Genomic DNA, 17,397 nt, shown 5'->3' with positions numbered 1-17,397 from the left:
CATTAGGTAAGGCACTGCAGTGTCCAACCTGTGGGTGCTCTGTCCACTTCTACGAAATGGCCATTTGGTTTGCTGAGCAATCATTTAGCAATTGTGGATTTTGAGACTAAAGAAAAATAAAATTTTATGAACACTTTCTTCCTCCCCACTCACCTTTTCCCTGTGGTAGTGGCATGTATACTTCAGATTGGGACTGATGCCGTCAATGCAGTGAGGGCCAGGTCATCTTCGGGATTGTACTAAAGCCACTGTGTGTTCAGTGGCTTAAAGGACTTTTTAGGTTCTAGATAGACAGAGGGTGCCAAAAAAAATGTATACACATTTCCTTCCTTTTTTAAGAAGGAAAACTGTATTAAAATGGTAATACTCAATGTATACTGAAAATAAAAGATGAATACAAGTCACGTTTGACTTCTGCAATTACAAGAGGTGCTCAAAGTGGTTACATCAGCGTCCAAACACTTCTCATTCCAGGGAGCTACTGCTTGAGCAACTTTAACGAAAGTGTCCACTCGTATACATTTTTTTGGTAACCCCAGTATAATGGTGCAAGAGAAATTTTGTTGCATTACAGTGCGGTTTAAGGATGTTGGATTATGAGACAAGATTTTTATTTTGAAAAAAAAAAAAAAAAACCTCATTGATCATTTACGTCTTTGAAGTAGACTAAAAAAAAAAAAAAAAACCATGTCATAGTAACCTTAGAAGTAGGAGGTGGGGAGCAGCAGGAAGGAAGGGGGGTGCAATTGTTTTGTCACACACCGTGATGTAAACTAATTATCTACCTCAGACCTTTTTCACAGAACACTGAGCTCTTGCAAAAGTAGGTTTCATGCTTGATTCCAGGATTTAGGTGTTACTAATCCAGAATAAGAAGCATATCCTTAAAAGTGGCGGTGGGGGGTGGTGAGATTTAAAATGGTCAGAGCTAAACAATTATATGAGCTCCCATGATATTGTAGCTGCTCCTACAATATCATGGGAGCTCATATAATTGTTTAGCTCTGACCATTTCACAGCAAACCAGCTACAGCTTCTTATACATTTTGATCAGTCACTTCGTAATAAGTCAATAAGGAAGGCCCTCCTCCTTATCACTGTGATTGAGAAACCAAGGCATAGGACTGTAGATGCTTACTCCAATCTGTTGGAAAGAAGGGTTGCATATTGCCCCTTCCTGAAGAGATTTCATTGCAGCTTCCTTGAATAGTTGCAGTATTAACTGCAGGTCTCACTACAGTGAGAGAGCAAGATAGTACCACTCAGTCTTGTCAGGTGCAATAGATTTATTGCCCACTATGTGCTCTCAAGCCTCGGGGATGCCTTGATTTTTCTGTTATGTAGCATATCCCAGTATGGGCTTAGCTGTTGGATTTTCCCACAGAGCGGAAGCTCCAGGAGGCTACACTGGTTTTGTTCACTGCTGTATGCCTGTTATGTAGTAAGCACTCAGCTGATACTTGGGTGAATAAATGAATTCCAAATCCCAATGAACTTACATAGATAAATAAATAGGAGATTAGGAAGACAGCCAGCCTATCAAGAAAGTGTTTCATTTTTGCCTCTTATTTGTGGTATATTTGGAGACATTGAAAAAACATTAGCCCAACTTTCTTTTTAAATACGAGTAGATAAGTCCTTCTCCCTGTGTAGAACGTAATGCCAGGCATAAGTAATCTGTGCTTTCAGTTCTCATCTTGACCCTAAATAAAACTGCTCTCTGACACAGTGGCCCTGGCAATTGAATCTTCTCAAGAATCCTAAGAAAGGACAGAGTTCTCATTGGCCTTGATCCCTCTTGGAACATTAGCCAGACAAAGATCACTCAGATATGCAGAAGTAATTTTTCTCCTCTTTAGGAAAATAGGACAATATCAGCCACCCCCCCTTCCCCCAGCATCATCAATTAAGGAATACTCTGGGTCTCAGCTCTGCACCAAGTCTGATGCGGCCTTGTTGCAGTTCTATCAATCACCTACGAATCAGGAGCAATAAACCAACAACTGTTTGTGTTCATCATAATATGGTTAAATTAATAACTACGTTGCCCCTCCCCCACTCCCTCCAGGACCCCTGCAGTCATATGTTGCTCAGGAACCATAAGTCATGTAGAACACTGGTAATCTATCAGGCTGGGCCAGGCTGCCTTTGCATCTGGTTTGATGAACTAATCAAAAACTGATTAGCACCTTTGTTCAAAGGGGATGCTGATTAATCAATTGCTATTGATTGTGAGCTTGACTTCACTCAGCAGCAAAGAGACATCTGAAGGGAAAAAAAACAACCAATAAAAATTGAGCAGCTGTCATAGTGTTTAAATTTATTAAAACAAAATACATTATTTTTTATGAAGCTGTCTTGAATTGGGTCACTGAAGGAGAGCATATTGATTGAGAAAGGATGAACTTCTCAAATTTCTGTAGCCTAGAGACTGAATTCAATTACAATACAAGACAAACAGGTTAACACCCGTTTTAAACAGTCCATCAATAAATTAGAGTAGGTGTTGCACATTTAATGCTAAACTGTGGCAATGAATAATATTACCATTCATTCCTCACTCTGTATGGGTGGAAATTTCGTCCTTTCCTTATCATGGATTAATGTTGTAGTCTGCATTTCCTTCAAAATAATGATAGCCTATCTTCTACTTCCCCCACACCCCCACTTCGTCCTTGTCCCCCATTCACTACTGCTACCTAAGATAATGAGTTTCATAAGCACCATATGGTGTTCCATCCTCACCCAGCAAAGCAAGTTGCCCAGCCGATCCTCCTCTTTAATCTGCATTAAAAAAATTATGCTGGTGTGTATTTCAGTGATTTAATTATTGGCAGACCTGGGGAGTTTATCCAGCTTGACTTTGAACCCTTTCATTTACTTTTTGGGTGTTAACTTTATTGATGATGGATCCACAAGAATTTTGAATTGTTTTATCAATTACATCTGCTGTTTCCTGGTGACAGCTGGTGGTTATTGCCACCCATGTGGAATAGAATAGCTTTAAGCATATTTATCCTTCTATTTTATTTTAAAACTTTTAAAAAATGTCTCCAACTGCCTCAGCAATGGGAGGGCCTCGGGGACTGTTTAGTGTAGTATGGTGGTAAATATACCCTGTGCCAGACAATGGCCCTCCAGCACAATCCAAGCAATCCATCAGTCTCCTGCTTTTGAAGCAAAGGCTCTGACAAGAAATTCCAGAGCTGTCATGCTTCCCCAAAACATGTTTTCAACTCTTGCCCTACAAATGAGAAAGTGATCTGGAAAAATCCTACAACATCTCCCTCACAATCCATACGAAAGTATGGGTGGAGGGCAAATTCTAAATGGCTTTGATAATCCATGCCAAGTGTTAAGGAGATATCCTGGTGAGCCAACTCTAGTCCCCTAAATGGATTACGAAGGAAACATGGGCTCAAAATATAGCCTAAATGTAGATAAGGTAAGCACTTTAAAGTCTTTGGATCCAGGTGATGAGCTCCAGGGTGGGATACGTGACCATCTGGTTGTTGTGAGTGTCCTCTGTGTGTGAGAAACTGTCAGTAGGCGTATCATTTTGAGGGACTCTTAACTAGCCCCCACCTAATGTGTGGCCCAGATTTGGCATAGAAGCTATTTCATTTCTTTGATAGACTAATAATAATAACAGTAATGATGAAATAACAAAAAAACAGGTGGGCTGGGATATGTAGACATATTCAAGGTATGGCCCATGAATGTAAAGTGTGGAAATTATTTAACCTGTATCTATATAGTATTTACAGCTCAGAAAGCCTTTTCACACATAGTAATGATCTTATTTGACCTTCATTCACTTGACACAATTGTTGGAGCTCCTCCTCCGTGTTGGGCTCTGGGGTGGGCACCAGCATGCAGCAGTGAACAAGACCAACCAGGAGCTGGAACCGCCATGGATTTCACATGCCAGGCCCCTGGTCTTGTGTAGTTACATTCTAGTGGTGGAGATGGGCTCAAAACACAAGGTAGTGTCGGACAGTGACAAGTGAACAAAACAGAACTGGGTAAAGTGAGAATGAGTGACTGAGGTTGGGAAGAGGTGGAGGCTAGTTTAGAAAAGCTCACCAGGGAAGCCATTGGGACAGGAAGACCAGTGGATGAGACTGAGCCAACCATGGGAACATTTTCATGAAAATCCTGTGAGATTGTTAAGGAAGAGGTTTTAGTCTCAGTTTACAAATAAGGAAACCGGGGCGCCAGAGGTTAAATGACTTACTCAAGACACAGTCGGGGGAAAAAAAAAGTCAGAATTTGAACATATGGGTCCTCTTGCCTCGATAGGAGACAGAGACTCTGATTTAAAGTGATTATTTCCCCCTGTGAAATCCATAGTTCCTTCACTCGGTGGTCTTGGGAATCTTTTTCCTCTCAGACCCTTTTCAATTCACTCTATTCACCCACAGAATGAGGAGGGGAAGGGAGGCTTTCCAGAGCCCATCAGATGTACAGCCACATACTAACTAACCTAGATAGAGCTCCCGCAGCATTAAATCAAGCTCTTTGTCCTTCAAAGAAGACCTTAAATTCTGCTCAGATGTTTTCAGTGCTATTGTCCCCCAGATTCTCCTAAATTATGGTATTAGTTTTCCATGGAGATGGCTCTGAATGCCATGGGAAAGTATTGGGTTGAAGAAGGTTAAACACGTAGATTCCCTTATTTTAAAATTCCATTTAGTACAAGGCAGTAGACTGACAAATCATATTGGCTTCATGCCAGCTTGTCCATGACTTTCTCACGATGTGACTTTGAACTTCATCGTATTGCTGATCTTCCCATAATCCAACATGCTCCTGTGTCCCTCATGGGGAGGAAGGAGACCATCAAATTAAAGTTCCTCCTTTAATTTGGAGGAACTTTTCTTCAAATTAAAAAGTTGGCAGGCTACAAGGCAAAATGTGAATTCCAGTTCTACAGGTTGGACACTGCTTTGGGGTGGCTTCATCATATTCATTAATCCATTTTCACACCCCCAAATGTCTGAGGTCCACTGAAGCATCTTTCTCCACAGCGAGATTATAGTGGGAAATGTCTGCTTGGAAATACTTCACAACCCTGTACTCTATCAGATGTATGTACTCCTTTAAGGAAAACTCTGGTACGTTCTCAGTGCCTTCTTGGTGCTTAGAATGGAAAAGGCATCATGGTTCTGAGCCCTTATTACTATGAGACAGACAGAGAGGACTCATGAGGGTGCCCTTTGGTTTCTCTGGTAATGCTGAATGTCTTGGGAGGATTGCATCCTTTTGCTTCAAGTTACTTGAGAAGGGAGAAAAATCAACATTAAAAAAAATAACAACACTTGTTCTTACATTTAGCTGACAGTAAGTTAATATCCTGATACTCAAATGGTCCACCTGAATCATAACTTTGACTCGGTGGCCTTCAGCTGCCAGGCCCACAGCCTTGACCACACACAGGACAGGTAGACCATCAGTCACGCTGTGCCATTCTGCATAAATGAAAAGAAAGGGCTTGGTGACTTCAATTCGGCAAGTGTTTATGGGGCGTCTCACCATCAGAGAACAATGCTGAGTGTGCAGAATAACCCTTACCCCCAAGAGCTAATAAGTATTTGCCTTAAGTCGGTGATACGAAATGGAATGAAGCCCTGGGCTAGAGGCACTTTCGTATTCAGCAACACACTGACCTCTCAGAACGACCCTGTGAAATGTATGATTGTGCTGAGTGGCTCAGGTTGGCTGATTGATCTTGCAGTCACAGAGAACAGTAATGAAGCCCAGCTTCTACCCCGGATTGGAGGGCAAGTCCAGTGCACTTTCCAGTGGACCCCGCAGGAGATGACCTCTTAACTCTTCCTGCATCTCCTGTTCGGGGCTGTTTCTGGAGGATAAGGTAGGCAGTGACAGCCTGGGAGAGCCCTGAGTTTTGATCACTGAGCAGTGAGCACTGTACAGCCAAAGCCTGTGTGCAATGCTCCTAATTTAAACGAATGCACAGTGAGCTCTGGGTGGCACAATGATGGTGAAGAGTGCAGTTTTCCTTCAAGCAGCGTAACACAGTTCCTTTGAAATGTTAGTGTAGCTGCAGTTACATTGCTGGAATGAAATGCAGCTGACGGCCAGTACTAGGTGCCTGGGATGCTATATAGGAATCTGTGTGATTTTCTTGTCTTACATTTATTCCTTCCCTTCCACTTTCTAAGAAGACAGAAAAGAAAGGTTACGCTGCATAGAAGCTAGTACGCTCCAATATATATTAACATCTTAATGGGAAAGCCATGCGTGTACTGTATACATTTACTACTCTCTGACAGGAGGGAATTAAATGTCAGAAGGATTTGTAGCATCTATAATTGAATTGGTGCTGAGAAAAGCAAATCTTAAAGAAGAATAACATATTAGGATTAGCAAATAATATGGCATTTTGTCAGCGCATGCCATGCAGTGTGTTCCCCTTCAGTAATAAAGTTGTCCTCTTTAAAATGCACGCGTGTTTTTGTTGCCATGATGCGAGCCACGATTGGCCATGAGGATGGGGAGCTGTGGTGTTGAAATGGGGCCCGATTTCTGGATCGCGTTTGTTTTGTCTTCGAGGTCAGATTTGGTTTTTGCCTCAGATGTAGACAATCCACTGTCGGGTTTTTTCTTCCTAGCAAGAGATAGCAAATGACATCATGATCATTAAGCTGCTTCTGAGATAGACGAATTCCTACAGCCCCAGCCAGCTGGAGGCAGCATCTCCATTATAAACTTTGATGCTAAGGGTTTTTAATTAAACTGACCTGCCCAGCAAGATTTCAGCCCAGGAAAAAGACGAGAACTAAACCAAGTGACAGAACTGTTGCAAAAAGTCAAGAATTCTAACTTTTCTCCAGTCATCCGTCGATGAGGAAGTTACAGAAGGAAGAACATATGTATTGTCCAATAAATAGAAGTAGGAGGACCGATGTTAGAATCTACCCATGGTACTGGTTTTTCAGATGAGACCTAAGGTAGTTTATAACCTTTGGAAAGAAGACATATGAGCAGCTAAGGGGGGTATCTAGCTCTCCCCAAGTTTTTAAATGAGCCAGCAGTGTTTTGCAATGTGAAGGAAGGCCAGTGCAGGGTGGTGTCCTGCCTGTACCGTCTGTTTTACTGTGTATTTCTGCATCCCACTTCCGCTCCTCAGGTAGAAAACATGGTGCCCTCTTGGTAGAAAGGCCGGCCTCAGACTGTGTGGCCTGGCTGCAAGGTGGGAGGCTGCAGTCACAGTGAGTCGTCTGCTCAGTGACTTCCGGCCAAAGTCCCTATTTGCGAGGAGCTTGTCTAGGGCGCACTGGCCGTCCCCTGGCTCTGCATGGATCCCTGCTTTTGGCGGCAGAGCCTTCTCGGTTCATCACAGATCCTTGATCAAGGCATCCGCGTGACAGTTTCTGTTAGGCGATCCGTGCCAGGTGGTAAAGTAGCCATAGAAACCAGGATCTGCTGCGGAGCCGTTTTAACACAGGCAGCACAACTGCGGAGGGCTGCGTTGAGGATGACTCGGGCAAGTAATCTGAGGACAAGTAGAGAAAGAGGAGTCCCCTGAATGGAGGGGGAGGGAGACGGGTGTTCCACTAGCAGTCACTTTTCTTGTCAGGCCCTGGGGAACTACAGCCTTTAGAACTCCCTTCACAGTGCCCATAAGTTGTGGATGGAGCCAGGACACCTGGCCCAAGGTAAAGAAATTCAAGCAGTTTGGGGCATCCCTCTTGGGAGTTCCTTTAAAATGTTTCTGTCCTTGCAGTTTCTAAGATGCTACGCAAACCCTGGGGGTTGAAGCCATGCCCCGTACTGTGGTAGCCAACTTAGCATTCTGCAGGCAGCTTGTAAAGGCTCACCTGCAGCCAAGTTGTTCCAGCTTTTTGCCAGAAGGAAAGCTAACTCACGAATACTAAGCAGTTTATGATTGATCTGTCCTTAAAGAGAATCATGTCACACTTAGAGCCATAGACCTGGCTGCAGAATGGGACAGTACCGGCAGGAAGGATTGTGCCACGACTATGAGTTGTCATGAACGCTTCCCAACCTTTGCAAAGTGCACGTAAAAGTCAGACTCCCGGAATGGCTAGGCCTAAGTTACTTGAGGTTACGCATGAAATGGTTTGGATGGAATTCCTCACTCCAGTCGGGAGATGTCACCCAAACATGCTTGGTTCTTCGAGGCTGAAATAACCATTACGCCACAGGCACACACCAAGCAGAAACACGGCTTTACTCTGCAGGATGATGGGGCTGAGCCTAGTCCCAGAACCAGGAACATATGCCACCTGCTACTAAGTGAAAGAAGAAAACATTACCTTCTAAATTGAAGAGATGTCTGTTTGCCCGAGGATCAGGCATGTTTATTTTCAGTGTAGAAGCTGGAGGCAACTGTAGAATCTAGCTCTTTGGTTTCCTTCTCTGCCTTATTGAGAAAAGGAGCCAGAAATCTGGAGTGGACGTCCCCAGGAAAGCCAGGGAAGTTCATGGGACCTGAATGAAAGGGTCTGCACCCCAAGAGGAGCAGGAGTTTTGGATGATGATGAAAGTCATAGACACTCCCAAGTTTTTCACTTAAAAGTAATTTCTCAAGGAACTGGGCAGAGCTCTTGCTTCGTGGGTGGGACAGGAAAGGCCAAGCAGCCGATGGACTTGTCAGAGCAATGCTCCTTTTGGAGGTCGAATGTCCTTCAGGCTTCAGTTTTTATCCTACTCCATTAGCCCATTACCTCTTTGATGACAGCTTGTGCTGTTGCTTCTTAGAGCGAGGCACCAGCCCACACGTGCAGGAATGTCTTAGTAATAGGTAACCAGCTTTCACCCTGCTCCCCACCACCACCTTGGGCCAATCAGTAGCACGGTAAAAACTCCCCCCTCATCCCACACATGGAAACAAAAGGAAAGAGTGAGATGAGTCTGGAAATAGCACTGATCTTCATAGGGCATGCCTAGGCGCGGCAGGGGTGCTGGTGAACCACCACAACTCTATCCATACCTCTGGCAGTAAGCCCCAGGGAGGGGTGGGGATGGGAAGAGGTGGTGAGGAGATGGCAACCTGCAAGGTTCCCTGTAAATTAAATATCACTTGCCTTCCGTGTCCATCTGCAGTAGTTGAAGGCAGGAAAAATGTCTTGGTGATTAACTGATGGTAGTAAACTTTCAGATCAAAGTGAGTATCAAGAGATAGCTGAAGAGATTACCCTTATAAATAATTATTTTACATATGTATGTCTTTGAAGGTGGGGAGAATAACTAATAGAATCCAGGTTTTTAATGTAGGCAAAGTGCAGGGAAGAAAGCAGCACTGAGCATCTTTAGCTCTGAAGTTCATGGGGAGCAAAGGTGAAATGAATGGCTTTGGCTAGAGAAATTAATTGCACAGATACTGCCCTATGAGTTTTCGTGTTTGTTTTTCTTTATCACAGAGCTTCTCTCTCTCTCTCTTTCTCTCTCCCCCCCTCCCCGCCTCCCTCTCCCTTCTTCCCCCCTCCCTCCCTCTCTCTTTCACATTCTCTTAGGCTTCTAGAATGTTCCTGTGCCTAAGCATGGAGGAGGCAGTCTTTTAACAGTGGACATGAGAGTGTCCTTCTCCAAAATGGGTTAGGTCTGTGCCTAGGACAGTTTCTCAAATCTTCTGTGCTCTCAGTCTTTTCGGTACTAGACCTGTCTTCACCTCTTGCCTTGTACTGAACTTTTCCCTCTCCTCAATGGCTGGTATCACTGTTGTCCTCACCAATTCTAAGACATGAAAGTAGTTGAAAGACCATTATTTTTCTATAGGTCTGAAGCTCATGGCAATTGGAGATTAGTTAATTCTCATTTCCACGTGATCCCTTATTTTGACAGCTCCCTAAGGAAAACACAACCTGCTGGCTTTTCTGTTACTTTTGACTCCCTGTGAGCAATTTTGAATTCGTGCAGCTAAGGTGAGAGTCTCAGTGTGTAAAGCACTATCCTCCAGCAGGTAGCCCGTGTCCCCAAGGGGAGTGCACCCCTTCAACAAGCTCTGTTGTCTCTTGAAGAAAAAAAGAAAGTTTCCCTGACTGAGTTCTGCCTTGTTGGAATGACTTTCAAGACACTGAGGCGGCTGAGGCTGCAATGGGCAACACTTTTGGCCGAGGAGGGAGATTCCTCTCCACCACGTTTCAAGTCGAGCTTATTAGACGTGTTGCTGGAGGGGCTTGCGCATCACAGAGCGGGCTAATTGGCTGCAGTGCACTCGGCCTCCAACCCATCTCCATTCTCCAATTAAACTCCCATCATCCTGCTGTCCTGCGCGACCTGCCGCTGCCTCTCTTGGCATTTCTGTTTGGGTTTGGAGGTGGGGTTTTTTGTAGTCCCTTCAAGAGTTACTTAATGAAACACTTTAAATACTTCATTTTTAAATTTAAACTCTTTTAATCAAAGCCCTTTACATGCACCCCTCAGTCACGAGTTATTTCCCCACATCCTTCAGTACTTAATCTCTGAGCAGAATTGGAAATATCGATAGAAAGTGTAAATCACGCCCTCCTGCTGAAAGCGTTGTATCAGGTTTCGGCTCAAAAGAGCACCATTACCTTTAGCTGTCACGGATCTGTACACTTGATCGATAAACTTCAAATATTATTAGAGGTGGAGGCTTCAGAGATTTGCTCTGTTCTTTGGAGAGAGACAGAGATAAATCTTTCTTAAAAATTGACTTGAATTTGCACTCTCAGTCTTCCTGGTGAAATGCATTTCTCTTAGGCGTCCAGCAACTGCACAGGGACAGATTTATAGGCCATGTGCTTCTTGTACTGAAAGATTTAAATGGTAAATCCTTCACATATGACTTCACAAATCATGTAAAGTTAAAAGATTTTTACCGTTTCTGTTGCTGCTGTGCTTAAATTGTAAGGTACAGCTAGTAAATCATTTTAATGGAGGTGTCGTACTTGACTCAATAAAAAAAAAAAAAGACAATGGTTTAGCTTCCACTCCAAAATGTTAATGTATTAATCAACGGGAGAATAATTGTTTTTTACTACATTATAAATCCCAGGTGCCATTAGGATTTCAGCAAGGGGTGATGTAGCCACAGTCCTAAATTAAAATTGTTTACACTGCCATACATCCATTCCACATTGCCATAGCTCATTCTGGGTTCATTTTGGAGTTGTTCCCCAGCCAAACATGTCATTCCTCAGTAGGAAGAAGACATCCTGAGGGAGTGATGCTTATAAAGGAAAATTAATTGAATCGTGAAGTGTTAAATAAATAAAATAAAAACCATCTGTGGCAATGGACAATTATTCCTTGCTGTCTTTTTTGAAATAGGTTTTTAGATTTTAGATTGAGGCTTACTCCCTCATACATCCTAAAGGTAGCAAGCATGTCACTTGTCTTTAGTCTCATAATCCTTGTTTTATCTCTAGGCAGCTGTGGCTTTGGAGCTCCTTACTTTTCCTGTGCATATACCTGGCAGGGAGTAAGTCATTGGGCTTCTAGTGAAAATAAGTCACTGGGCATCTCGCCTCCCCTCCACAGCTGCTGGTACTGCCTGGAGGTGCCCTAAATAGTGAAGTCGACCTCCTTGATAGGACCTACAACTGGATACAGACAGAGTGAACGCTAAGGCCACTTAGGATGGGATGGACTCTGTTTCTTCCTTCCCTGCTCCCTAAGCTTGTTCCACATGCATTAGAGCTCCTGTGCTGCTTATATTGAAATTGCCTTGTGGGGAGAATGGATCAATTCAGAACTGGACAGGTCAGTTTGTTCCCTCGGTGTAACTTGATCCATCTCTACATCGTTCTCTGTGGCTCCTCTATTAAAAAAGAAGGTGCCCACTGACCCTGGAGACAGTGTCACCAGGGCTCCTGGTATCTCATTATGAGCTCTACATCCCTATTCCTCTTCTAATTTCAACAGATTCTCGAGCAGGTGAAGAAGGCTCTATACGGGCAGTGGATCATGCCGTGATTGGCGGCGTCGTGGCTGTGGTGGTGTTCGCCATGCTGTGCTTGCTCATCATTCTGGGGCGCTATTTTGCCAGACACAAAGGTAAGCGAGGTGCTCTGGCCGGCAGGAGGCCTCATGTCACCGCAGCCCCTGCATTCAGGGACTTTACAAGGCTGTCCTTGATAGGCAATTTGGTTTATGTGGCCGCATAACCTCTTTGATTCCTGAAACTGGGAGAGAAAAAAAACAAAAACAGAAATCTTAGCATCTGCTGATTTGGATTTTGAGAGTTGATGAGTAGTACTCGTTGATTTGGATTTTCTCTGAATATAAGGCTGTATAGATTTGTTGATAGACAATCCGGTATTTGGGACAGTAAAAATTACAAAGTAGGGGCTGGTGTGTGAGGTGTGGCATGAACCCCAAAACAATAAACATGCAAAGAACACACCTGTAACCTCCTGCTTCCTGTGAAGCAGCTGGACGAGCTCTGCTCCCTGGCCACAAACTCCAGGTAAGCTGGTCACAGTAGCTAGAACACGTCCTTGGTTTGATATGCCTTAAAAGCCACATAAATATGTATTTTTTAAATTATCAGTGCAAGTGATTTAAATTGCCGTTAATCACACAGTTATCAACTGTGCAGCCTGGATGGGCAATCATCTTTTCCAACGCTTCTGCTCTCTGCCCCATGCTGCTCTGATCCTCTTCTCCCCTCGGGGTAATTCATTCTCCCTTTTCTTTGTCGGCCCTTGTCTTTCTCAGTTGTTTTTCTCAAGCACTGTGCAGTGAGCTTGTGGGGCTTTCTACAGTACGAGCTCTAGGTGCTTGCATACTGCTTGATTGTAAAATTTGGGTTTGGGGACAGTCTCTTGAGCACAGCAACGGAAATCCAAGGTACTTGACAACTGCCTTTAGCATCCAAAGTGCCAGTGTCGAGCATAAAACCATTTGGGACCCTCAGCGCTCTGTGTACTTCACCCTCTGCCTACACCCAGGAGACAGTCTGTTTGGCAAAGAACTCCCAGCCTCTTGGGGCTGAGCTTGACAGAGCCAGGAAGGTAAGGCCAGAGAGCGGGCCAGGAATCTGCCCAGCAGCTGTGGAGAGCCAGGGGTAGAAGGAAGATGCGTCACTGTGCAGAGGAAAAAGGGATACAGGAAGGGAACATTAACCACTGACCACCCGCCTTCTCAGATTTGTCACTCTGAAAACCTGAAAATACAACAATGTTTCCTCCCTGTTTTACTTACTAGTATGTAATAATAGGAGGAGGGTTTTTGATTATGATAGGCAGTGTAACCGCTACCTATATAGCATACGGAGGTGCAGTCGTTGTCTTTCTTCATGTAAACTGTTGGGACTCGGTGATAAGAATGTCACCAACTTTGTACCTGTCTGTCTCTTGTCATTATAAAGTGGCTGTGCCAATTAGCAAATCCATGAATCTGGGTCCATCTAGAGTTACACTATGAGAGAGACTCACTTGTTCCTTAAGACAGATCCCAAGCCTTGATTACAGCTGTCATAACATCAAACGATTTCTCAATCTGGAACCCCACTCTGAAACGGAAGCAGAAGAAAATGAAACATACTTGTGCAAGTTCGAGCACATTTTCACTTACGTACGGATGGGCAATAATGATCCATGAAGACGGGAGGCAAGGGTTCAAGTGAACAATATGAGGTGACATTAGAACCTCATCAGGGCCCTAATTCATTTATTGGCTAATTGCTCTTTCTTGCTTCGGTCCTTAACCATGTGCGTGCACGTGTTATCTGGTCATTGGTCCTGGGCATTTACTGTTTATACGTTAGTCAGCAGCTCTCCAGCTTTCTGCATTTTTAGCTCCCACTCACGTCTTCCTCTGCTGACATCCTCTGGTCATAATCACTGCTCTAATGTCTCATTTGCTGAATTATATCGCAGCGGTTCAGTTGGAGTGGTGCCTTTGGAACCCCCGGATCCCCATTTGTCTCACCCACCTCGCTTTCTTCTTCCAATTGTTTTTTCCCCTCTGCTGCCTGCACACCACTTCGGCTGATGATGGCTATAAAGCAAGTTGCCATCTCTGTACCACTTTACACAGAGGCCATCAGACAGTCACGGTGCTTTACCCCTTCATCTTTCAGGTACATACTTCACTCATGAAGCCAAAGGAGCCGATGACGCAGCAGACGCAGACACAGCTATAATCAATGCAGAAGGAGGACAGAACAACTCTGAAGAAAAGAAAGAGTACTTCATCTAGAACAGCCCTTTTGTTTCAATGAGGTGTCCAACTGGCCCTATTTAGATGATAAAGAGACAGTGATATTGGAACTTGCCAGAAATTCGTGTGTTTTTTTATGAATGGGTGGAAAGGTGCGAGACTGGGAAGGCTTGGGCTTTGATGTGTAAAAAAAAAAAAATGTTCTTTGAAAAGTACACTCTGCTGTTTGACACCTCTGTTTTGTTTTTGTTTTTTAATTTTTTATTTCTTCCTACCAAGTCAAACTTGGATGCTTGGATTTAGTTTGGATAGATTGCAGAAAATTCTGTGCCTTGTTTTCTGTTTGTTTGTTGCGTTCCCTTTTTTTTTTTTTCCTTTGTATGCATTTATTTTCCCAAAAAAATTTTGAATTTTTTTTTTTCCAAAATCTCCCATTTTGGAATTTGCCTGCTGGGATTCCTTAGACTCGTTTCCCCCTTATTTTGCTATTGTTTTTACTTTTCTGTTTATTGTTGAAGTAACTGCTTTCTGTTCAAAATTCAGTTTCATAAAAGGAGAACCAGCACAGTTTAGATTTCATAGTTCAGAATTTAGTGTATCCATAATGCATTCTTCTCTGTTGTCGTAAAGATTTGGGTGAACAAACAATGAGAACTCTTTGCTGCTGCCCATGTTGCAAATACTTAGAGCAGTGAAGACTAGAAACTTAGACTGTGATTCAGAAAATGTTCTGTTTGCTGTGGAACTACATTACTGTACAGGGTTATCTGCAAGTGAGGTGTGTCACAATGAGATTGAATCTGTCTTTAATTCTGTATCTGTAGACGGCTCAGTATAGATACCCCACACTGTCCAGAAAGGCTTGGGGTTGGAGGGGCTCCTCCTTTTTCAGTGCCCTAAACAGACCTGACAGTGAGGGCTGTTCCTTTTATATAAGTGGACATATTTGAGTTGCCACAGGAGGGGAAGTAGGGAGGGGGGAAAGATAGTTCTGCTCTGGTTATTTCTGTTCCAAATGATTCCGTCCACCTTTCCCAATCGGCCTTACTTCTCACTAATTTGTAGGAAAAAGCAAGTCCTTACCGTGTGCGAATGACTGAGTGGGACAGGTTTTTTTTTTTTTTTTTTCCTTTGTGCTTAGTTAGAAAGGCAGTAGGATGTGTCCTGCATGTACTGTATATTACAGATATTTGTCATGCTGGGATTTCCAACTCGAATCTGTGTGAAACTTTCATTCCTTCAGATTTGGCTTGACAAAGGCAGGAGGTACAAAAGAAGGGCCAGTATTGTTCTCACACTGGTCTGCTGTCGATCTCAGTTCTCAAAAGGTCATAGCAGAGGTGGAAAAACAGCATGTAGGGGTTTTCAGTTACTTAATCAAAACTCAAATGTGAGTGTTTTTATCTTTTTACCTTTCATACACTAGCCTTGGCCTCTTTCCTCAGCCTTAAGAACCATCTGCCAAAAAATTACTGATCCTCGCATGATGGCAGCCATAGTGCATAGCTACTAAAATAAGTTACCTTGAACATATCTTAGATGGGGAACCTTGGGAAAAGGTAGAGGAGTCAAATTACCATTTACATTTTTTTAAAGAAATGTGGGGATTTTCACTGAAACGTCTAGGAAATCTAAAAGTAGTCCTGAAGGACAAAAACTAAACTCTTACCATATGTTTTGGTAAGGCTCCAGACTTCAGAAAACAGTCCCTTTGGAAAGATGGCATCAAAAAAGATAGATCTATATATATATATATATATATATATAAATATATATTATATAACATTTTCAGTGAGTACTTTTGAATTTTGCAAGGTGCATTTTTACTATTGTTACATTATGTGGAAAACTTAACGCTGATTTATTTAAGGGGAAAAAGTGTCAACTCTTTGTTATTTGAAAGCGTGTTTATTTTTCTTGTCTTTATTTTAACCTTTGATAGAACCATTGCAATATGGGGGCCTTTTGGGAACGGACTGGTATGTAAAAGAAAATCCATTATCGAGCAGCATTTTGTTTTCCCCTCTCCTATCCCTAGGCACTTAACCAAGACAAAAAGCCACAACGAACATCCCTTTTTCAATGAATTTTATAATGTGCAGCTCTATTCCGAGCCCTTAGCACCCATTCTGACCATAGTATAACCATATCAAAGGGTGAGAACCATTTAGCATGTTGTTGAAAGGTTTTTTTCAGTTGTTCTTTTTAGGAAAATAAAAAAAAAAAAAACAAAACCTACCATTGCTCACAGAATTGGCATCTCATTTTTGGGACCTCCCATCTTTCTGTTTTGAAAAGTGTACAGTAGTGCAGTGTTCCTGATGTAACTTTATGGCTTACAATGTTGACATGTCTCAGGTTCATGTGTTTCAATTGGTGTTTTCCGTCTCAGGTAGATTGCAAAGTGTAGGCCCCACACATTGGAAAAAAATAATAAAACAAAGCAAAAACAGGAAATTATGGATTTTAGTTGTATATTGGTTTGTGTATTTTTTCTTAAGTATACAGTGCACTGTTTGAAATGTATTGTTGAGTATTACTTTGTATAGGTTGATCACTTTTTTTAGAGTGAAGAAAGAACAAACTTGTTTTTTGTGTTTTTTAAAGGAATATAAAATAATGAAGGATGTATAATTGATGCCAAATAAGCTTGTTCTTTAGTCACACCGACGTCTTATTTTTCCCTTTAGGCCAGTTCTGTTTTTAAGGTGTACATGAACAATGTTACGGTGTAAGAAACTCCATATTCACATGTTCCCATTCGCATTTTGTATTGGTTCATGTATACCATTTTTACAAAAAAAAAAGAAAAAAGAAAAAAAGAAGTACTATAAAATATCTGTCTTCTTAATAAAAAACATTAATGTTACAAAGTGATCCTTTAATCTCTTTATGGACTTTGTTTGGACGCCTGGGAGTGAGAGAAGACATGGGCCTCTGGTCTAGCTTCCTCCTCAGAAACTAGCACAGCTGCCAACAACACGGCAGGCAGCAGACGCTAGGAAATGCTGCCGCCTGGGTTCCTTTGATCGGATTCCGCTCTCTTCCTCCGCTCATCCTTACTACCCTTGTTCTCTTCTCCCCTCTCAGTGGCCAGGTGGGCCAGGTGCTTGGCGGCGTGGACTCAGCGATCTGTGCAGGTGCACGGGATGCAGTGGTGGGCCGCTGGGACAGGCCCCTCCCGTGGAGATGGCTCCCGCCCCTCCCCCTCTCGTCACCCACCACCCCCACCAACTTTCCTGTGTTGGCTGCTCCACCTGTCTCGCTTACTTTGGGATT

General features: G+C 43.0%; 1 protein-coding gene across 6 annotated transcripts in view; it reads left to right on the top strand.

Moving 5' to 3' along the window:
- Nucleotides 1-15,845, top strand: part of CADM1 (cell adhesion molecule 1) — a 323,545-nt gene extending 307,700 nt beyond the window's left edge. For 3 of the 6 annotated variants that reach the window (XM_081061894.1, XM_081061893.1, XM_081061891.1), the window contains 2 exons: nt 11,878-12,009; nt 14,039-14,303. In XM_081061894.1, coding sequence (XP_080918020.1) covers nt 11,878-12,009; nt 14,039-14,157 — 251 coding nt within the window. In that variant the 3' untranslated portion in view covers nt 14,158-14,303. Of the gene's footprint in view, nt 1-11,877; nt 12,010-14,038 lie in introns of all 6 variants that reach the window. The other 3 variants (XM_081061892.1, XM_081061889.1, XM_081061890.1) reach the window with 3 other exon arrangements.
- The last annotated feature ends 1,552 nt before the right edge of the window (nt 15,846-17,397 follow it).

This window comes from Rhinolophus hipposideros, assembly GCF_964194185.1.
Source record: "Rhinolophus hipposideros genome assembly, chromosome: 10".
Classification (NCBI taxonomy): Eukaryota; Metazoa; Chordata; class Mammalia; order Chiroptera; family Rhinolophidae; genus Rhinolophus; species Rhinolophus hipposideros.
Note: the sequence above shows the minus strand (reverse complement) of the source record. Positions and strands in the feature narration are given on the sequence as shown.